Raw genomic sequence first — 23,548 nt, forward strand, 5'->3', positions numbered from 1 at the left:
TACCATGCAGGGAGATGTCCAGAGAAAAAGGTGCCCCTCGTCACCCCGCCAGCCCCCTAGCTGTGACTCAGCAATGCTACCAATGGCATGGCAGTATTTATAGTGAACTGTAGTATACTGTTAACGGTCCCCATTCATGACCACAGGGCCTGGGTGATGCCCAGGGAGCACACACTTTTCACCCTCAATATTATTAGCTACTTTTATTGCTCTATAAATTTCAATAATTGTAACTGATACAATAGTCTGTCATGATAGAAATTTCTAAACAATTCAAAATGCAACATAAGGTGAGATGGGTCTTCTCAAGCAGTCCTGTCCCAAGCTACACTGTGGACATGTTCTCGTACAGCCTTTTCCAAAACCACCCACTGCTGTAGTCTGGAGCTGACATTCTTTCAGATCTTAATCCCCTCATCAGAACTGCCTAACCCTTTTAAAAGGTGTGGGATAGCGGGTTACACAATGTGAGATTGGGAGTACTGTTCCAGGCTTAAGGAGGAGGAAAACTAAAGGCCACCCCAGGTCCCATAGCCAGGGCCCCTTTCTTCTCTGTTCCTGACTGATCTTCACCGGGCAAGAAGTACAATGAGAGCCAACACTCTTTCCTTACACGATGGGTATTTTATTTTCCTACTGTAGTTTGGAGCAGTTTGGCTTCCTTTGGTGTTTTTTCCAAATTCAACAAACACATTATTAAAGCCCTGTGATTGCCAAGAGTGAGATTGGTTCCTAGGTTAAGAACATAACGACGCTGTGATGGGCGGATCCGTGGGAGCTCCGTGCCCAGGCAAGAACCTGTGTCTGTGTTTCAGAGCGAATCACTCAAGTGAGGACGGACATCTACGTCACCAGCTTCGGCCCGGTATCCGACACAGAAATGGTAGGTCCCAGTGCATGGCCCCGCCCAGAGCATTCTAAATAAGCACTGAAACAACTCCCCAAAGGGCCTTCTTTACTGACAGGTCACCCGGTTGCCTTCCTTTGCGTTAGGAATATACCATAGATGTGTTTTTCCGACAAAGCTGGAAGGATGAAAGGCTTCGGTTCAAAGGGCCCATGCAGCGCCTCCCTCTCAACAATCTTCTTGCCAGCAAAATCTGGACCCCAGACACATTCTTCCACAACGGGAAAAAGTCCATCGCCCACAACATGACTACACCCAACAAGCTGCTGAGGCTGGAGGACGACGGCACGCTGCTCTACACCATGCGGTGAGTACCTGCAGCTGCCGGGAGACGGCACAGCGCAGCGCGCACATAGGGCCCAGGGCAGCCGCGCACGCAGTGCGCACAAAGCGGGCACAAAGCCGCAGAGGTGGGGCTGCCAACAGTGCCTGGCCAGGGGTGCAGCGCGGGGTCCTTGCCGCCGCCTGTCCTACCCTTGGGGGATCCTACAGCTTAATGGGTACAAATATTGTTTTGTGTGTGTGAGCACCTGCACGTTTGCGATAGTTTTTGCCTTTTCACCTGTCCGTACTGATGTCCATGCAGATTATTTCCCTGAGTTGCAGTAGGACTGTGTGTTTGCTATCTGTACTTGTTGGCTCCAGATAGAAAGCGTCTTTGGAACAGTGACGTAGATGATGTAAGTTAGGGAAAATTCTCTTCAAGGAGAATTGTTTTTATTGAAGCTGTGCACCCTATAAATTTTTAAAAAGCTCGTTTCTCACATGTTTTGAAAACATTCCAATGCCGAGGTTAAATTTTAGTATTTCTAATTTAAAATGATCAGTAGTCATTTTTAAATTCTAAATATTCATTGCCTTCGAGTAAATCAATACATCGACTGGCGAGAAAGGCTCCTTTATAGCTTTTCGGTTCCATGGTGGGCCTAAGTATTTTTCAAAAAAAAAAAAAAAATTTTTTTTTAATTAAAAAATTTAAAAAGCACTAAATCTAAGTTAAATTTTTAAAAAGAAACAACATGTATTTATATAAACATTATTGGAATTTCTCTCTCCATCAAACTTATAGTTCTTTACAATAAACGATGTTTGAAAGAAATAATCATAGTGGAAATAACACTGATGCTGCATCTTCTGAGGTTCATGCCCTAACATATGTTCCGAGGAATGTTTTGACATATTGTGCCCCAAACCTATTTGACAATAGATCTCGACTTTTCTTGTAACAGCCCCATAAGGATTCTGATAAATGATCCTATAATACACACCTCAGCATTTTGCACTATTTTTCACTCTTCTTTTCCCTACATTGATCTTGAACATGTTTTGACCATGAATGGAAACATAAATTGTGAACATCAGTGCCATGGGGCAGCCTGTTCTCCATGGAGAGAAGTATGTGGAAAAGCTACGAAATATCTCAAGTGTAGAAAATTAGTCCTTGGACATCATTCTTGTTAAAGAGAGTCAGTCTATGCAGTGAATCCAAGGGCACTTTGTTCAGCCTTGTGAACAGAGACCAGGTGTGGAGAGTCCCAGGTCTTAGAAGATGCTGGGTGGGATGAATGATTGGATGCCATTAATGTGGGGACCCCATGTGAGCCTGCTCCTGATCCTCACAGATTATTGACCTTGATTCACATCTGGTTTCTAACACTGAGCAAGTGTAATTAGGCCCAAGACAGTGGGATGCTTTAACCTTGGTGCATGATTGCTTGGCCAGGGCTAGGTAGGCTCCTTGTTTAGAAGGGGAAGGGATAGCAGAGGGTCCTCTTACTGAGTGTCTATATACCTGGCAACTTCCCAAACAGCCTGGCCACTATGTGATATCATTTGCATTAACCAACAAAGAGAATGAGGCTCTGAGAGATTTGGTAATCAGCCCAAGATCATACAGCTAGTGAGAAAAGCATTGGGAATTTGAATTCAGGTATAACCAATTTTCTTGTTTAATCCACCACACTTGAAAATTGAAGGACACAGCATTACTAGACATATCCTAGCTTTGTTTCTTATTCTTGTCAAATATTATGCCCAAAAGGAAGATGATGAGAACCAGAGCAGCTTGTCAGCAGTAACTTTTCCTTGTTTATGCAGAGGATGTATGCTAATGACTTGCGAAGTTGATAATGAGTTTTCTCTTTCAGTCATATACATTTGGAAAGTGCACGTAGTTTCACTTGAAAGGGTTATGAACTTTATGTGATAGAACTATAGCTATAATTTGATACCATTTTACCTACTGATGTAGCAAAGACAGTGTGATAGGACGAATCACACAGCCGTTGGTGTCCCAGCTGCCCCACCCTGTCAGTGTTAGAGCCTTTCTGTTTAGCATTTGGATCACTCCTGTCAAGCCTTACAAAAACAATGGTATACTTAGATGCGGTAATTCCCACGTAACATCCATATTAAGGGAATAAGTAAGAATATAGACTAAGCTTTAGGTACAAAGATTTCTATTAATATGTTACTTGTGATACCAATCATTTAAAGGAATCTAAAAAATTCACATTTTCCAACTAAAACTATGTTTTTACATTTTTTTTTTTTTTAAAGAGAGAGCATGGGGCGCCTGGGTGGCTCAGTGGGTTAAAGCCTCTGCCTTCGGCTCAGGTCATGATCTCAGGGTCCTGGGATCGAGCCCCGCGTCGGGCTCTCTGCTCAGCAGGGAGCCTGCTTCCCCCTCTCTCTCTGCCTGCCTCTCTGCCTACTTGTGATCTCTCTCTGTCAAATTAATAAATAAAATCTTTAAAAAAAAAAATAAAATAAAGAGAGAGCATGAATATGCGGGGGCAGGCGGGAGGAAGAGGGAAGAGGAGAGAGAGACTCTTAAGTAGGCTCCACACCCGGCAACAGAGCTTGATCTCGTGACCCTGAGATCATGACCTGAGCCAAAACTAAGAGTGAGAGGCTTAACTGACTGACTGAGCCAACTAGGCTCCCCGATTTTTATATTTTTATCCAGACCTTGGACCTAATGAAAAAGATGAAATATGAAAGTGTAGAACAAACTAGGGTTCATGTGATGCTCTGAGACAAATGTCTAATAAAATACTGTTATCAGCTTCTAAAAGTAACTCCGTAAAGATCATGGTACATGGATGGCATTTATTGGTGTAAAATCCCTGCCATGCCCCAGAGATCATATGAAGTAACATTCAAAGATACACACAGTTCTTAAGATGGAATTCTTTAAATAGGTGATTCCAAAAAAGCCAAGGGAACATTTGTTCCTAAAGGTCTGCCAGAAAGTCTTAGGTGCGGTGCTTGCCTGGAAGTCATTACCAATTTTGATTCTGAAGAACTTTCAACCACCAATGGGGCATCTGCTTATAGGATGTAAAGGTAAAAATCATCAGCTGCTCAGGATAATTCCATGGAGAACAACAAACATTTCTGGTTGGGCCCTCAAGAAGAGGATACATATAGAGTACTGAACAATTTGTTGAGGACAGTCTTTAAACAAACAGAGGGATACATTTTACAGAACTGTCCCCAGAGTTGTGCTTTAAACATTAGACAGGTGGCCAGGAAACCTCAAAGGGAACCCTAACATGGCAATTTCCTGGGCCTTCCCTTGCAGGACTGGAGAAAGGGGGTACAGAGCCCAGAGCTCGACATCAGTCCATCCAGGGACCAAAGGACTTGTCCTTCTGGTCAGCCTTGCTATTTTTTTTCCCTTTTATTCCTGGGTAGAACTTGTAGTTGTCATCACATAGCGGGAGGTCCCAATTCCACACCCAGGCAAACCCATGCAGTATAGGATGACCATATCTCTCAGGGAACATGCCAAATCTGATGATCCATTTTCCTTTATGAACGTGTGAACTGGGAGACAATGCCTTCCTCTCATCTCCACATTCCCCCCATCTTCTAATGGTGAAAACTCTTGTGAGACCCACAGTGATGACCACTTTAGGGCATAGTTCCCTGGTCTTTGTGCCTCTGGCAGAAAAGCAAGTCTCTCTTATTTTCTTGTGATGGAAGCCACAATAGGCAAGAAAGAATTTATTAGAAGGCAGGCTCTACTAGGACCACATGATCCTGCCTGTCTCATAAAACCTGAATACCATTCTATCCAAGATCACCCTGCAAAAGGCCTGTCATAGAGACATCTGGGCAAATATTTTGCACTTCCTTTGGACCACTGCAAGGGTCATAGAATGCATTGTACATAGTAAAAGTACTGGACAGAGTCATGCACTGCATGCCACTCCACATTGTCACTTTCACACACTACATATTTGCCTGTGCTATTTTTATATGAAAAAGGCATTTTTTTCAACTTTTATAAACACCTTTATTATGTGTGTTTTTAAATACTACTCTGAATGCATTTAAAAATGGCAAACACAAAAATAAAATAAAATAAAATAAAATAAATAAAAATGGCAAACACATCTCTTCACTTAAAAAAAAAAAACACTGTTCTTTTCCTACCAAGCAAATACAGAACTTTTAAATTTAGTTATTACAATTGTTTTTAAATACTTCTTCACATGAATTATGGAAGATCTATCATCTGTTCCCTGAAATAACACTCTTCTAAAAGTTTCCTGCACATACAGATCTCATAAGCATTTTTATTGCATGTGCTTTTGGCACTTATCTTAATAGAAATGTGTATCTTTATCATTGCTTACACCCCATTTAGATTTTCATCAGTGGAAAGCCTTGCTTTGAATTGAACTATGATGTAGTGAAAAGAGCATGGACTTTAGGGTTAGACCGATTTAAGTTCAAGTCCTGACTCTGTCACTTAGTAGTCATGAGTCCTTGGTCATTTTATCTTTTAGAACCATTTTTGTTGTGTTTCTTTTCTTACTAAGCAGTATAGCTGTAGGGTCTGAGAATTTGTTTGAAAACTGGTAGTAGATACTTTGATTCCTGGAATGGCCACTGGGAGGCAGCATAGTCACATTTTTGCATAGTAATTGGCAGCATCTGTTAAAGTTAGAAGACCAATAATTTGAAGGAAGTTATATGTATATTATACGTGTTTGACTTGTGGATAACATATCTAAAGGAAATTATACATTTATAAGTAGAATTTTTTAACAGTGCACTGATATGTATATGTACCCTTATATATCTGTATTTACACACACATATACACACACCAATGTGTAGATAAAAATGTCTTTCATGATGCCAACAGATATGCTGGCTAAATATTGCAATATTTAAGATAATCTTTATTTTAATGACAAGGACCAAAACGTGAATTAGGAATTTGTAAAACATGGAAAATCACCAAGTATGGAATACAGCTATAACACTCAGACCAAAGGGAATCAGTGTTTAAAGTTTGGTGTGTATCATGTACATGTGTTTTGTGTGTATATCAGTGTATGTCTGCACACGTACTCTCCTATAGCTTTTGAGTGGTCTCACTCTCTGAAAAGTTTTTTGTAAATAGTTTTTATAATTTAAAATATATTAAAAACTCTGCCTCACCCCCCCATCATTAAACATCATTCTGAAATGTCATGGTCCATCACGTTCCATCATGTGGATATCCTGTCATTATATAGTGTCTTAACAAAAATTCACGTCCTTTCCATTTTTCCTGTCATAAGCAACATTGCCATGCAAACTCATAATTATATATTTGGGATAAATTCCAATAACTGACCAAAAGGTGAGACTTCTGATACCCACTTCCAAATTGTTCTTTAGAAAAACTAGCAATTTCCTTTTCACCAGGAGTGGGAGTGGAAATCCTGTCTATTACTTCCGTCTTCACACTTTAAATGCAAAGACGAAGATGGAGTGTTCCCCTTTTTTGCTACACAAGATGTTATTGGTAGCCACTGTCTAAAAGTTGACTCATCCTGAGATTTCTAGTAACATGGGCTTTCTTCTTTCCCTTTGGGAAATGACTCCCACAGGATAGCATGTGCACTGTCTTGACTAAGAAGGATCTAAATTTGGGGACACGCAACCTGACCTAGACCACACCGCCACTCTGATCTCCATTACACACACATCCACACCCTCCCTCAGTTTCCTCAGCCATCGAAAACCAAGACTTCCCCAGGACTTCTCCCCGACATCTCCTGTTCTCCATCAGTCTATTGCACCCTGACTCACCTGTGGGTCCTCTGTGTTTTGGGGCACCATGAGTAATCTCGTTCCCTGCACCTGGCACCTGGGCTGGCCCTCAAGAGGAATGTCCTATATATTTATGCAGGGACAGTGGTAATGGAATGCATGGCACTGCCTTCTCTTAGCCTAGGCCCTCCCACTTCTCAGACCTTAGTTTGAGGGATTGAGACAGGACACCTGCAGAATTTCCTTTTAACAAACATGCTCAGTGCATAGATTTCCACCAGTTTATAAAGACTAGAGTCGATGTTTGGCTAACAATTTGTATTTGTGGGATACAAATGAGGATATTTTAATGCATACTTATTGCATATTTGGTTTGAAAACATGACTGGAATAATCCTGGGTCAGTTCAGTCTGGTCAGTCTGGACTTTTGGACTATTAGGCACACATTTCATGAAGGACACTTCATCTTTTGCAAATGGGCCATCTACAGCACATTTTTGTCTTCTGAGGTCTTGACCCCACAGAGGCTGTAAGATACTCTCTACTAGTAAGAGAGAAGCCAGGCTCCTGGTTAGCTCTTCACTTTCCAGGCAGGGACCTTCTTGGAAATGAGCCACCTACAAGCTTGGGGCCATGTCTTCAAAAGGTTTCCAGGAATCTCTAGTGACTGCTCTTTGGAGGTAATGGTTGCAAGTTCTGGGTGGAAACCTCCAGGAAGCTGCTGGCTAGGGTCTTTGCTCCAGGGCCCCCCAGCCCCAGGCCCCCAGCCTCACAAAGTTAATGTCTGAAAAGAAAGAACCATTTAAGCTGATCTGCTAATTACTTTTCAGAAACGTGTGGCCTTTATTGTATGCTGGGTGCTCCAGAAACGTAATTTCTTAAAACCTTAAGAATTTATTACCATCATTATGCCCAGATGAGGAATTAGACTATCACTAGAGCCCAAATGCCAAATCCATCCTCCTATATCTATTTTGATATAATATCTTATCTAAGAAGTATACAATAGGAAGCTATGCACGCCTTTTTGCCAACACAGGTGAAAATAATGTCCACCAGGTAGTGCTATGCCAACTTAGGATAGAGAGCATTTCTGACCCTGCTTTACCAGATTCAAGTAAAGCACTGGTTTTACTAAAACACTTTCAGGGCAGGGAAGGGGGCACCTGCTGCATTTCTGGAGTGAGTTGCATGGAAATGAAGTTGGCATATCTGCAACAGATCTGAGGATGCTCAGAGCCAAGAAATCCATCCTTAGCCCCACACTTTCCCCAGTGTATAATCAGCTTGAAACTACCACCAAGCCATTGTGTCACCAGAGTGCTGACTTACATGTTCAAGGGGGTGCTGAAAAGGTCCTTCCCTCCCTTCATCTGGAAAAAGTGAATAACCAGCTCTTCTCTTATCAGCTAGGATTATGGTCAACGAATGCTGAAATTGGTCATCTCATCTCATGCTCACTCTCTCCATGCTTTGAGTTTGAGATGATCTATAAATATTAGACAAGTGTCTTGGGTAATATTAAATTTAGAGGAGTCATTGTCTTGGTAATGTGGCCAATGCAGTGAGGCTTTCTGTATTTGCCCTGAAAATAATGAATTTGTCTGATGTGTATGGAAAGAAAGGAAAAGTGATGCTTATGGAAAAGAAGGAAAAAAGTGGTAGAGTCCTCCACACTTAAAATATTTCCTAGGTAAGTCTGGAATCATGAGTTTTTGTTTTTGTCTTTCCTATAATCTATGTTGTTCAATACAGTAGCCTATAGACACATATGGCATGTTAAAGTTAAATCAAATTTGAGGGGCACCTGGGTGGCTCAGTTGCTTAAGCAACTGCCTTCACCTTAGGCCATGATCCCAGGGTCCTGGAATCATGCCCATATGAGGCTTCTTACTCTGCAGGGAGCCTGCATCTCCCTCTTCCTGTGCCTGCTACTCTGCCTGCTTGTGCTCTCTCTCTTTCTCCCTGTCAAATAAAAAACAAACAAACAAACAAACCATAAACTCTCTCTTAAAAAAACAAATTGAAATTCTGTTCCTTAGTTGTATTAGCCTATGTCAAGAGGCCAGTGGCTAGTTGTGGAGTGGCTTCAGTATTGGACAGAACAGATAGAGGACATTTAGGTTATGACAGAAAATTCCATTGCAGTCAGCCTGGTTTAAGAGAAGCAAAAACAGTTTTTAGTGGTCATCTTTATCCACTGGCCCTTATTGGCTTATGATGTGCAAAGCACCATAAGCCAATAGGAATGAATAAAAAACAGTGGTCCAAGGATGCTGGGAATCCTCAGACTTCAAAAATATTTTAAAATAGTTTAAGGATAGTTGAAGTATTACCTTTTTTTTCTTTTTGATGAGAACACTGAAGATGTACTCTCTTAGCAACTTTCAAGTATATAATACAGTATTATTAGATTAATAATTATACTATACATTAGATTTCCAGAACATAATCATCTTATAAGTTTATACTTTTGACCAAATCTTCCCCTTCCCCACACCTGTCAGCCCCTGGCAACCATCAACCTACTCTCTATGAGTTCAGATCTTTTAGATTATGCATTTGAGTGGTATCATATAGTGTGTCTTCTCTGACTTGTAACATGTAACATAATGCCCTCAAAGTTCATTTATGATTACTGCAAGTGGCATGATTTCCATTTTTCTTATAGTTGAATAATACTCCATTCTATAAATATCCAACATTGTCTTTATCCATTCATCCACAGCAGAGCACCTGGATAGCTGCCAAGTTTCTTGACTATTGTGAATAATGCTGCACTGAATATGGGAATGCTGATGTCTCCTTGAGATCTTAGTTTTATTTCCTTTGGCTATATACTGAGAAGTGCGGTTATGGGATCATATGGTAGTTCTATTTTTTTTTTTTTTTTTGAGAAACCTCTATACTGTTTCCATAGTGGCTGTACCAATTTGCATTCCCACTAAGAGTTCACAAGAGTTCACTTTTCTCTACATCCTTGTCAACAGTTTTTATCTCTTATCTTTCTGATACTAGCCATCCTGACAGGTTTAGTTACTATAGTACACTTCTTAATTTTTGCTTTTGTTGCTGGTGCTGTTTGTTGCCAAAATATCGTTGCCAAGACCAGTGCCAAGGAGCTTTTCCCATGTGTTTTCTTCTAGGAGTTTTATGGTTTCAGGTCTTATGTTTAAGCCTTTAATCCATTTCAAGTTATTTTTTGTGAGCGATATAAGATGGGTTCCAATTTCATTTGTTTACCTGTAGTTGCCCATTTTTCCCAACACAATTGAAGAGACTATTCTTTTCCCAATGAGCTTGTTTAACTCCTTTGTCAAACATTAGTTGATTGTATATATGAGGATTTCTTTCTGGGCTCTTGATTCTGTTCCATTGGTCTATGTGTTTATATTTAAGTGAGTATAGCTTTTGATTACAGGAGCTTCACAATATAGTTGAAATCTGGAAGCGTGATCCTCTAGCTCTGTTCTTCTTTCTAAGGACAGCTTTGGCTGTTTAGAGTCTTTGGTGGTTCCATAGGAATTTTAGGATTGTTTTTTCTACTTCTGTGAACAAGTCCATTAGAATTCTGGTAAGGATTACATTGAACATATAGATGGCTTTCAGTAATATGGACATTTTCACATGGTTGATTCTTCTGATCCATGAACACAGGATTTGTGTTTGTTTGTATTTTCTTCATTCAATTTCTTTCACCAAAGTCATGTAGTTTTCATCTTTAACATACTTAGTTAAATTCATTTTTAAGTCTTCTATTGTTATTTCATTTTCAAATGCCTCATTGTTAGTGTAGTGAAACACAACTAATTTCTGCGTGTTGGTGTGGTATTCTGCAATTTTGTTAATTATGACAGTTTCTTGGTTGAGTCTTTAAGATTCTGTCTATATAAGATCCTATAATCTGCAAACAAAGAGGAGTTATACTTATTTATTTCCAATTTGGATACCTTTTATTTATTTTCTTCACTGATTGCTCTGGCCAGCACTCCAGTACTATGTTAGAATAGGAGAGGTGAGACTGATCTTAGAGGAAAAACTTAAAAACTTCCACCATTGAGTATAATGTTAGCTGTGGTCTTGTCATATGACTTCTTTATGTTATGTTTCTTTTTTTTTTTAAGATTTTATTTATTTATTTGACAAACAGAGATCACAAGTAGGCAAGGGAGGCAGGCGGCAGAGAGAGAGGAGGAAGCAGGCTCCCTGCTGAGCAGGGAGCCCGATGCGGGGTTCAATCCCAGGACCCTGGGATCATGACCTGAGCCAAAGGCAGAGGCTAAACCCACTGAGCCACCCAGGCACCCCTGTTGTGTTTCTTTTATACCAAATTTGTTTTTACCATGAAATGGTGTTGTAGTTTGTCAGATAGTTTTTTGCATCTATTGAGATGATCATATGATTTTTATCTTCATTATCCTATTAATTTGGTGTTTCATATTTATTGATTTGTGTATATTGAAAAATCCTTGAATCCCAGAAGTAAATCCTGCTTGATCATGGTGTGTGGACCTTCTTTTTCTAGTTTTTATTTAAATTCTAGTTAGTTAACATATGGTGTTATAGTAGTTTCAGGTGTAGAATATAGTGATTCAGCACTTCCATACATCACCCAGTGCTCATCACAAGGGCTGTCCTTAATCCCCATCACCTATTTAACCCATTTCCCCACCACACTCCCCTCTGGTAACCATCAGTTTGTTCTCTACAGTTAAGAATCTGTTTCTTAGTTTGCCTCTCTCTTTTTTTACTCCTATACTCCTTTGTTTTATTTGCTAAATTCCACAGTAGTGAAATCATGTAGTATTGTCTTTCTCTGACTGACTTAGTTTTCTTCACATAATACTCTCTAGCTCCATCCATGTCAGTACAAAAGACAGGATTTGATTATTTTTAATGGCTGAGTAATATCCGTGTGTGTGTGTGTGTGTGTGTCCATAATTTGGCTATTGTAGATAATGCTTCTGTAAACATCAGGGTGCATGTATCCCTTTGAATTAGTGGTTTTGTGTTTGGGGGGTAAATATCCAGTAGTGCAATTGCTGGATGGTAAGAGAGTTTTATTTTTAACTTTTTGAGGAAACTCCATAGTGTTTTCCAGAGTGGGTGAACCAGTTTGCATTCCTACCGACAGTGCAGGAGGGTTCCCCTTTCTCCACATCCTCACCAACACCTGTTGTCTCTTATGTTGAAGAGTTTAGCCATTCTGTCAAGTGTGAGGTGGTATCTTGTTGTGGTTTCGATTTGTATTTTCCTGATGATCAGTGATGTTGGGCATCTTTCATGTATCTGTTTACCATCTGATTGTCTTCCTTGGAGAAATGTCTTTTCCTTCCTTCGGTTCATTTTTAATCGGATTATTCATTTTTGGGTGTTAAATTTTGTAAGTTCTTTACATATTTTGGATGCTAACTCATATGTCATTTGCAAGTATCTTATCTTATCATATAGATTATCTTTTAGTTTTATTGATTGTTTCTTTTGCTTTGCAGGAGGTTTTCATTTTGATGTAGTCCAAGTAGTTTATTTTTGCTTTTGTTTCCCTTGCCTTTGGAGACATATCTAGAAAGAAGTTGCCCTGGCTCATGTCAGAGAAGTTAGTGCCTGTGTTCCATTCGAGGATTTTTATGGTTCTGAAACTATAAACCATGTGAGACCTGGGTCTCACATTTAGGTCTTTGATCCATTTTGAATTTATTTGTGTATATGGTGTAAGAAAGTGGTCCACTTCATTCTTTTGCATGTTGCTGTCAAGTTTTCTCAACACAATTTGTTGAACAGACACTCGTTTTCACATTGAATATTTTTTCCTACTTTTTTAAAGGTTAATTGACCATATAATCATAGGCTTATTTCTGGGTTTTCTATTTTATTCAAATGACCTATGTGTCTATTTTTGTGCTAGTACCATCTTGTTTTGATTGCTACAGGTTTGTAATATAACTTGAAGTCTGGAATTGTGATGCCTCCAGCTTTGCTTTTCCTTTTCAAGATTGCTTTGGCTATTTGGGATCTTTTGTGGTTCCATACCATGGTTCTTTTAATATAGTGTTGAGTTGAACTTATTAATGTTTTGTTGTAAATTTTTGCATCTGTATTCATCAGGGACATTTATCTGCTCTTTTCCTTTTTTTTTTCCCCCCTACTAAAACATTTTATTTATTTATTTATTTATTTATTTTTAAAATTTTTTATTTTTTATAAACATATATTTTTATCCCCAGGGGTACAGGTCTGTGAATCGCCACGTTTACACACTTCACAGCACTCACCAAAGCACATACCCTCCCCAATGTCCATAACCCCACCCCCCTTCTCCCAACTCCCCTCCCCCCAGCAACCCTCAGTTTGTTTTGTGAGATTAAGAGTCAGTTATGGTTTGTCTCCCTCCCAATCCCATCTTGTTTCATTGATTCTTCTCCTTTTTTATGGTGCCATTGTCCGGCCTTGCTATCAGGGTAATGCTGGCCTTGTAAGGTGAACTATGGAGTGTTCTCTCCTCTTCATTTTTTGGAAGAGTTTGAGAAGGATTGGTGCTTCTTCTTCTTTTAATGTTGTCAGATATCACCACTGAAACCATCAGGTCCCGGACTTTTCTTTTTTGGAGGTTTTGATTCCTGATTCATTCTCCTCACTCATTATTCATCTGTTTAGATTTTTTTCTTTCTGATCCAGTCTTGTAGTTTGTATGTTTCTAGGAATCTATTTATCTTTTCTAGTTTGTCCATTTTGCTGGCAAATAATAATTTATGTCTGTTGGATCCATTTGGTCTAAAGTATAGTTCAAGTTCATGGTTTCTTTATTGATTTTCTGTCTGGATGATATATCCATTGTTGAAAATGAGGTATTGGGTCCTCTACTTTTTTTATTATATATTTCTCCTTTCAGATCTGTTAGTATTCGATATAGGTTTCACATTTAGTATTACAGTTAGGTTTTCCAGTGTTGAGTGCATATATATCTATGATTGTTATTTTCTTGATGAATTGATCTCTTTATCATTATATAATGACCTTCTTTTTCTCTTGTTACATTTTTTCAGCTTAAAATCTATTTTCTTTTTTTATATATAAGCATAGCTGTTCCTATTCTCTTTTTGTTTCCATTTGCATGGAATATCTTTTTTCATCTATTCACTTGGAGCCCATGTACGTGCTTAAGTCTACACCGCACCTATTGTAGGTCACATGTAATTGCGTCTACTTTTGTTATCTATCCAGCCACTCTATATCTTTTGAATGGAAAATTTAATCCATTTACATTAAGTAGTTATTGACAGGGAAGAACTTACTAGCATCATTTTATTAATTGTTTTCTTATTGTTTTGTATTTCCCTTGTTCCTTTCTTCCTCTCTTGTTCTCTTCCTTATGAATTGATATTTACATGAGGATTCCATAAAACATCTTATATATATCACAACATACTTTATGCTGATAACATTTATCCTCAATCACTACACAATCTCCACCCTCTTATTCCTCCCTTTTTATGTTTTTAATGTCAAAACTGATCACTTTTTATATTTTGTGTCTATTAATGAATTATTATAGTTACAGTTATTTTTCTTTATTTCTTTTCAGCATAACAGAATTCATGTTTTTACACCACACCCAGTGTTCCATGAAATCCGTGCCCTCCTTAATACCCACCACCTGGCTCCCCCAACCTCCCACCCCCTGCCCCTTCAAAACCCTCAGATTGTTTTTCAGAGTCTATAGTCTCTCATGGTTCACCTCCCCTTCCAATTTCCCTCAACTCCCATCTCCTCTCCATCTCCCTTTGTCCTCCAAGTCACAGTTATTTTTAATAATTTTTCCCTTTAAGCTTTAGCACACCACCATATTAACAGTATTGCAGAGTATTCTGAATTTGGCTATATACTTACCTTTATTAGTGTGTTATATTTTTTTTCGTATTACTGATCTGTGTCCCTTAATTTCAGCTTGAGGAACTCTTCAGCATTTCTTGTAAGACGGACTGCTGATGAGGAAGTCCCTCAGCTTTTGTTTGCTAGGGAAAATCTTTGTGATACCTTCATTTCTGAAGGAAAGCTTTACCCGGTAAAGTATTCTTCATTATTTTGTTTTGTTTTGTTTTGTTTTGCTTTGTTTTGCTTTAGTACTTTAGGCATATCATCTCATTCCTTTCTCCCCTGCAAGATCTTTGCCGAAAAATCCACTGGTAGCCTCATGGCGGTTCCCTTGTATGAGAGATTTTTTTTTTCTTGCTGTTTTTGAAATTCCGTTTGTCTTTGACATTAGACAGTTTTATTATAATTTGTCTTGGATAGTTTTATTATAATTTGTTTGGAATTAAAATTTTCGGATGACCTACTAGCTTGTTGAATTTGGGGATCCAAATTTCTCCCCAACTTTAGGACATTTTCAGGTATTACTGCCTTAAGTAAACTCAGTATTATGGCCATAAGCTAACTTTCCACTCCCTTCTCCCTCTCGTTATAGTATAATAACTTCCCTTAAATTCCCTTAATAATGTCCTATAAATTCCATAGGTTTTCTTCATTCCTTTTCATTCTTTTTAATTTTAACTTCTCTGGATAATTTCAATTTATTTATCTTCTAGCTCACTGATTGTCTCTTTTGCTTGGTCAGTCTGCTACTCTAGTTCTCCATTGAATTCTTCACTGTAGTCATTGTCTTCTTCAGCTCCAGTGGTTTTGTTTTTGGTTCTTTTTTCCCCCTATATCTTTGCTGATCTCCTCATTTTTATCTTGTATAATTTCCCTGACGTTATTTGTCTGTATTCTCCTGTAGTTTTCAGAATATGTTTAGAACAATTATTTTGAATTCTTTGTTGGACAAATCCTGGATCTCCATTTCTTTGGGCCCGGTTACAAGAAGTTTATTGTGTTCCTTTGGTGGAATCATGTTTCACTGATTCTTTATGAATTCTGTGGCAAGCACTGCCACAAGTGGCTGTAATCGCTGCTGGGTTCTTAGCAACATCTCCATGGTCCGTGACTAGGGATCAGGGTATGTGGCTGTGGTGGCTAGAACCAGTGGACATATTTTTGGAGGTGCCAGCTGCAGGTACCTGTGTAGGGAGGGGCTGGTCACATGTAGTGGTGGGAGCCAGAACAAGCAACAAGGCCTAGGGCCAGCTGTGGACTCACTGGCAGCATGGGGGCCCTGGCTGTCTGTGTATAATTCTGGGGCTGCTGGATTACACCACAGACACATAGTAGTGGAGACTAGTGATGGGGATCAGACTAGTGATGCTTGTGCATAGCCCAAAGGGCTAGCTGCAGTTCCTGGGCTCCAGTGGGAGACACAGTGGGGAGGGACTTAGGTAGCTGGCATCAGTGACTGTGAATACCAGCGGGGCAAAAGCTGGCAGAATCTGCAGGGGTTCCATGGTTCCAGGGACTAGCCATTGGTTTCTTTGGTAATAAAATCTGCTGGGTTTGTTCGCAGAGCAGATTACTGTGAACTGCTCTTGCTCCTACTGGGTGGCTGCTACTGGCAGTCCCTGTGTTTGTTCTCTGTTCTTCACCACCGCTGTCTCATTGACAGTCTTAGATGGGTCGAAGTGAAGCGGGAACTTAAGGTGGTGACTTGAAAGGCCTGGGAAATGTCCTCCTGGCTCTAAGTAATGATAGTTTGAGGGGTGGAATGATGGAACCAAGCAAATTTGTCTTCCTTTCCTTTCTTCTGTGTGGTTATCTGCAGACTTTTGTTCCATTGTGTCACTAGAGTTTCTTAAGTGGACTTCAGTTCTCTAATAGAGCTATTTTTGTTCGTGGATAGCTGATTATTGATCTTTATGGGGTTATAGATGCTAGGCTCTCCTAAGTTGTCATTTTGGTGATGTTACTTCCCTACAGTCTTTCAATTGGGGTGATTTTTTTTTTTTGAAAAGCATTTTAAAAGTATGAATAAACAAATAGACTATAACTATTTTAATAGACTTCTAATAAGGAAATAGTAAACAGTGCTAATCTAATTTTTATTATTGAAATTATTTTTGTTTAAAATTGAACCTACCTTTTTTACATAATGCTGTAGGCAATTTTAATAATGTCAATAAATATACACTATTAAATGTAAGCCTAGGAAATGTTGTTTTCTGTTAGCATTGAGATACAGAAGAAAAAAAACAGGGGAGAATAATAAGAGGGGACTTGCAGGCTGGAAATAAGGCCAGAATGGCTTCTTTAAGTCACTTTGCATTTGTAGCTAGAAGGATGCAGCAGCATTGGGTGGGTAAGAAAAAGGGTGTGCATAGACATGCAGAGCTCAGTATTTTAAGGAAACGGCAGGAAGTTAATGTGGGGAGTGAGGTCCACTTTAATGTATTTGGGGACCTCTCTTGTGTTTTAAGCTTAGGAGTCTGCTGCCTTGTGAAAAAAATATGGCTTAAAGAACTCGGGCTTCCAAGTGGCATCAAGGAGTCTTGCTTGCTTTATCTAGGTAGGAGATGAAGACAACTCTGCTAGAGGCAGAAGCCATGGGGGGAAAATGGACAGAGTCATTTGGGAGGGAGAACTGACAGGACTACAGGGGTAGTCTCTGAGAAGTGTGCAGAGTCATTCCCAGATCTGTCTTGGCAGAAGTTGTGCTATTCCTCAAGGTAATGATTTGAAGGAAGGAAGGAATGGAAATACTTGGAAGGGCACCAGGGTTTCTTGAGAAGGTCAGAGAAAGGTTAAATTTTGTTTTAGATAGCTTGAAGTTGTGTAGTCTCTGAGACTGGTTAGTGATGATATGTAGTGCAGACAAAATGCAATCAAATTAGATGTTTATGTTTGGCTCTCAGCATTTTACTAAAGACTTCCTGAGTGTGGGGCAGCAGAGAGCAAGCTCTGGGCACCAAGCAGTCAGTGCACTGGTGCTCAGACTTGGCGGGATGGCAGACAGCATGAACCTTTCCTTCAGGGCTCTGAGTGGTGTCCACTGCACTGGTGTTTACCTGCATTGGGTGCCCTGTCAGGCCCAAGCATACAAGCTATGCTTTGCTTACCTAAATAACCGAAATTTTCAAATGCTTCTGAAGGACGTATGCCTTCCCTCTCCCTGCTCTACATTCTTGGTGCAGCTGAGGTAGTGAAAACATCCTTACGGAAGATGTCAGTGCTAAACTTGGAACAATGTGTGAGCACATGTGTGTTGAGGGTCGGGAGTAAGAGGATAGGCTTTAATCTGATTGAAAGTATATTATTAAACAGGGAGAGGAGAGTCAAGACAGATCTGTTTGGACAGATCTCCCTGAGTGTTAATTTAAATAACTAAGCAGTGACCCTAGGAGCTGACCCATAGTCTGACTGCTTCCTTGCCTTCACTCAATCCTTCACTTAACCATCATTTTCTCTCTACTTGCTATATCCCTTCACCAGGGCAAAAAAACCTGCATTGAACACCAGCTGTAGAATATGGATGGCACCAAGATGGAGATGTATTTGGGAATACAGCAATGAGTGAGGGGAGGCCTGGCTTTGTAAGTGGGAGAGGAAGGAGGAAGGGGTTCACAGAAGTCATATCTGAGCTAAGTCTTGAGGAGGTGTGGCAGTTGGGGAGGAGGTGTGGAGTTGCAGGGGTGTCCCAGATATAGGGACAAACATGTACAAAGTATCAGTTGAAAGTATCAGTTGAAAAGTGTATCCTGCAGCAGGAATAATACCTAAGTGATGGACAGACACTGATTCAGAGGATCCCTATATTCAGAGCAGTTCCTTTTGCTGTGGGCTGTGGGAAGTTTTAGGGCAAGGATCGGAAGAACATAGGCCACATAGGCCACACATCTACATTTCTACTCAGATGTCTGTGGAGTGGGAGGACTCACTGTTTTCATTTAACGGGAGGGGACATTATGAGGTCAGAGTCCACATCAAAGCCACCAGGTGAGAAAGTCCTGCCCTACACAGCAGGGAGCAGGGGCTGGACCCCTGGCCTGGGGACTGCCATGAACAGCAGCTACACCATTCACTTGGGAAGAAAAAATCAAAATAAAAAACCTTCTGGAAGGGATCCATGTCTCCATGTAATAACTAGGATTCTGTCTGAATACTTGGACTACTTAAAGAGAGACTAGCCATGTGCCTCGAGCATAAACCTTGTTCATCAGACCCGCTGGCAGGGATCTGGCTCTGTACTTCACCAGATGCTATCATCGCTTGGTCTCAGTTCCCATCAGGCAGATTAGAATGGTCACGGTAGCATCTTCTCGAGCTGGGGGAATCACCAATGAGATGGTGCAGGCAAGGCTCCTAGCACAGCACCTCCCTGGACTCCAGCCTCACACAGGAGGTCTTCTGTCCACACCCCCATCCTATGTGTGACAGTATGTGTTTTCTCATAGCTTTGGACTGTTGCACTTTCTTTGTCTTCTATTTACAATAAGTGGTCCAAGGTAGCCAAGGATCTTGTCCCAGTCACATCCAGATTCCCTCAGTTTCCCTTCTTCTCCATCTCTTGGCCTCCAGAACACTGAGGCACTAAAGCATTTGTTGTCCTTCACGGCATGAGCCTTTGTTTTCCTGTAATCTCCACTCTCCAACAACGTTCCTTTCCTCACTCACTAGGAAGGATGATAAACCGTGTTATTCATGGCCACTCAAGGTGTGTTTCCTGCTCTCTCGAATGGAGGTTGGATATCTGTTTTGCCTTGTTTTGCATGATTGAACTAAGACTTGGCCACGTGGACCTAGAGAAAATAGGGTTCTTGTAGTGTTTTGTCTTCTGTATCACTCTTGGGTTTCTTTGAAAATTCATCTGCTTCTGTGGGTCCAACTACTCTCTGTCTACCTATATGCTTTAAGACACAGTCAAGCCCTGATTAATGGCCTAGAGGACACCTCCTCATGCACACATTCCCCCAATGTTTGAAACTCATTCCAGTGTTCTCAAATAGTGACTGCTTCCCTAGTTCTTTGTTAACCAGCTGGTTTTGAATATCACTGCCTGCTTTTTTATTATTTCTCTACTGTACTGCGCTGGCCCTTCTGGGGGCCACCTTCTACTCAGCTAGCATGGTGCAGAGCAGTCATCGCCACTTGTAGGACTAACTGTGTACTGGGGACATAACTAACCCACGGAGGGGCTTTTTACTGCTTTTTAAAAATTACACTGCTAAAAATAATGCACCATTTCTATGTTGATGACCCTTTACTGAGTGCCTTGAACTCAGCAATTTGAAGAGTAGTGAGAGAAACCTGAAACCTTACCTGATTCACAGAAACTCAGAAACTCCAGATAGTCTAGAATATTTGTCTGGTTTTGTGGGAGTGATAGACTGTCAAAATGAGTTACTGTGCATTCCACATATAAGTGAAATTATATGGTATTTGTCTTTTTCTAATTTGTCTTATTTCACTTAGCACAGTGCCCTCTGGGTCTATCTATGTTAGCACAAATGGCAAGATTTCATTGTTATTTTGTGACTGAGTAATTAATATTCCATACGCACGCACACACACCAATATTCTTTATGCACTAAAAAACAAAACAAGACAAACAAAACAGAAACAAATCTAAACACAGAGAACAAACTGGTGGTTGCCAGAGGGGAGGTGGTTGGGAGGATGAATGAAATAGATAAAGAGGATTAAGGAGCACAAACTTCCAGTCGTAGAATACGTGAATCAAGGAGATGAAAAGTACAGCATAGGGAATAAAGTCAACAATATGATAACTTTTTATGCTCACAAATGGTAACCATCACATTCATACATTTCATAATGTATAGAATTGTTTAATTATGATATACACTTGAAACTAATAAAATACTGTATGTCAACTACACTTCAGTAAAATAAAGAGGTCACCAAAGTAGAAAATAGAGCATTTTGAAATGTGAAGTGTAAAGAAGAGGTTGAGAGCAATGACCCTGAGTGGCAATTCTAGATGGATAGTCAGTGTCAAGTCTCTGAGTATGGAAAAGGAAATCCCCTCTGCTCAGTGAATAAAGGTCAACAGAAAACTCAGTGTAAGTCCTTGTATTTTGGAGGATGCAGGCTGCCACTCTGATGTGGATGCCCTTATATCAATCTTCTTAGCCTCACTTAGTACATCAAGTGTCTGTGCCCCCACCTGGTGCAACACCATGCTTTCTATCAGCTCTCCTAAAGAAGGATGTGGTGTCATTATTTGAAAGATTCTGGGTCTTAAAACATGTCAAATAACATTCTAAAACCAGCTGAAATGGCCCATTCATCATCTTTAACATTCAGAAATCTGGAAGAAGGGATTCAGGAATTGAAAATAGCACCGGTTCACTACTTAGCATGCCCTATACTCTAAGACCTCTTTGTAAGCTCAGTGGACTATTGTTTTTCTGTTCTTTATATAATTTATCTTATCTTTAATATTTCTTTCCTTCAATTAGTTTTAGGTTTAATTTGCTTTTCTTTTTCTAGTTTCTTAATATATGAAATGAGATTGTTTCCTCTTTTTTAGTGTAGACATTTTATAGCTCTGAATTTCAACCTAGGGACTGTTCTTGTTGCATCCCAAAAGTTTTGGTATGCTGTATTTTTCATTTCTGTTCATTTCAATGTTATTTTCTGATTTCTCTTGTGATTTAGATTTATTTGTTACTTCGTAATATGTTTATGAAGTTTTCACTTTTCCTTCTGTTACTGATTTTTTATTTTATTCCACTGTGGTCAGAGGAGATACTCTGTATGATTTCAGTATTTTTAAATTTATTGAAACTTGTTTTGTGGCTGAACACATGGTCTATCCTAGATAACATTTCATGTGCCCTTAAAAAAATGTATATTCTCGGGGCGCCTGGGTGGCTCAGTGGTTAGGCCGCTGCCTTCGGCTCAGGTCATGATCTCAGGGTCCTGGGATCGAGTCCCGCGTCGGGCTCTCTGCTCAGCAGGGAGCCTGCTTCCTCGTCTCTCTCTCTCTGCCTGCCTCTCTGCCTACTTGTGATTTCTCTCTGTCAAATAAATAAATAAAATCTTTAAAAAAAAAAAAAATGTATATTCTCCTGTTGTTGGATGGAGTGTTCTGTATATGGCTGCTTGGTCTGGTTTGCTTATAGTGTCTTCTCTTTAAGTCCTCTATTTTCTGACTAATATTATGTCCAGTTTTTCTAACCATTATTGAAAGTGAAGTATTGAAGTGGGTTCATGTATGTATATAATTTCTCTATGTTATGACATTTTATCATTATATAGTGTCCTTTTAACAAATTTTGTCTTACATTCTCTTTGGTCTGAATAGAATGTCTTCTTCTATCTTTTCACTTTCAACTTCTTGGGTTTTTGGAACTAACATGAATCTGCTATTGACAGTATAATTCATATTTCTTTATTGATTCTATCAGTCTCTGCCTGTTAATTGAAGTTTTTATTCCATTTATATTTAATGTAATTACTGACAAGAAAAGACTTGGCCTTTTTTTTTCTATTTGCTTTCTATTTGTTTTATTTTGTTTTTGCTTCTTAATTTTTCTATTAGTATCTTCTTTTGTGTTCAGTTGATTTTTTTTCCTAGTGTACCATTTCAATTCCATCTCATTTCTCTTACTGTATATATTTTAGTTACTTTCTCATTGGTTACTCTGGGTATTTAAATTAACATCTAAATTCATGAAAATCAAATTTTAATTAATACCAACTTAGTTTTAGTGGTATCCCAAAACCTTGCTTGCATAGCTCTGTTCCCTTATTGTTAATTGTAAAAAATTACATCTTTTTACATAGTGTAGCCACTAATGTAAATTAATAATTCTCATCTTATGCACTTGTCTTTTAAATAATATAGAATAAGAGAGGAGTTATAAACCAAAATATAATACTGGTATTTATATTTATGTATGTTGTTAAAATCTGGAAGAGTTCCACAAAAATTAAAACTCTCAGTCTTTGCAGAAGTTCTAGATGTGTTGGGGTGCTCCTTCAGTCCTTAGCTAGGCAGTTTACAACTTCCATAGCTTTCATTCCCTGCATTTGAAGGGCCCTTAGCTCAGTTGGAAGTGAGAACTCAGTCTTCTTAGGTCTTTTCTGAGCATGCATCCAGCCCTGGGCATGCACATATTTTTCTAGATTATCTGGAAGATGTAGAGTTTTTAACCCTTACTTCCCCAAGTATCCCTTTCCCTAGCATCTCCTTCCTAGACTTTTCAGTCTGTCTGTTGCTTGCCCCAACTGTATACATTGCCCCATGGCTGTGGTGAATATATTTGTTTTTAAATGTTTTGAACAAATGGTCCTTTAGAGGACCCCTTAGCCTTGGAAAACTATGAGTCAGTTAAAATGAAAGCATACCCTGAGTCAGTCCTTCAGGGACCTTGAAGGACCTTCAGGGATCCTTGAAGGGACCTTCAGCAAACTGCAGCAGGATGTGGGCTGCCATTTTCAAGGTCACTGCAGAGCTAGAGGATGGGGGCTGATAGCATTAAGCTCAAATGCCACAGAGCTTGCTCACTGAAATTCAGGTATTCATTTTCTTCACTAAGCATTCTCCTGGCTATCGTAGGTTCTTCATTAGATTCCAGTTTTCTAAAGAAAAGAAAAAAGATAATGCTGACAGTTTTTGTCAGCTTATTCATTGTTTTGTGGATATTCCCTAATTCACCACTTTTGCTGATGTCACCTTTACTTCTCCCCAGGTA

At 39.5% G+C, this 23,548-nt stretch overlaps 1 protein-coding gene across 2 annotated transcripts in view; it reads left to right on the forward strand.

The window, feature by feature from the left end:
- Positions 1–23,548, forward strand: part of GABRA5 (gamma-aminobutyric acid type A receptor subunit alpha5) — an 83,497-nt gene that overhangs the window by 15,257 nt on the left and 44,692 nt on the right. For both annotated transcript variants that reach the window (XM_059180243.1, XM_059180242.1), the window contains exons 5-6: positions 816–883; positions 994–1,214. In XM_059180243.1, coding sequence (XP_059036226.1) covers positions 816–883; positions 994–1,214 — 289 coding nt within the window. The remainder of the gene's footprint in view (positions 1–815; positions 884–993; positions 1,215–23,548) is intronic.

Source organism: Mustela lutreola, chromosome 7 (genome assembly GCF_030435805.1).
Source record: "Mustela lutreola isolate mMusLut2 chromosome 7, mMusLut2.pri, whole genome shotgun sequence".
Classification (NCBI taxonomy): Eukaryota; Metazoa; Chordata; class Mammalia; order Carnivora; family Mustelidae; genus Mustela; species Mustela lutreola.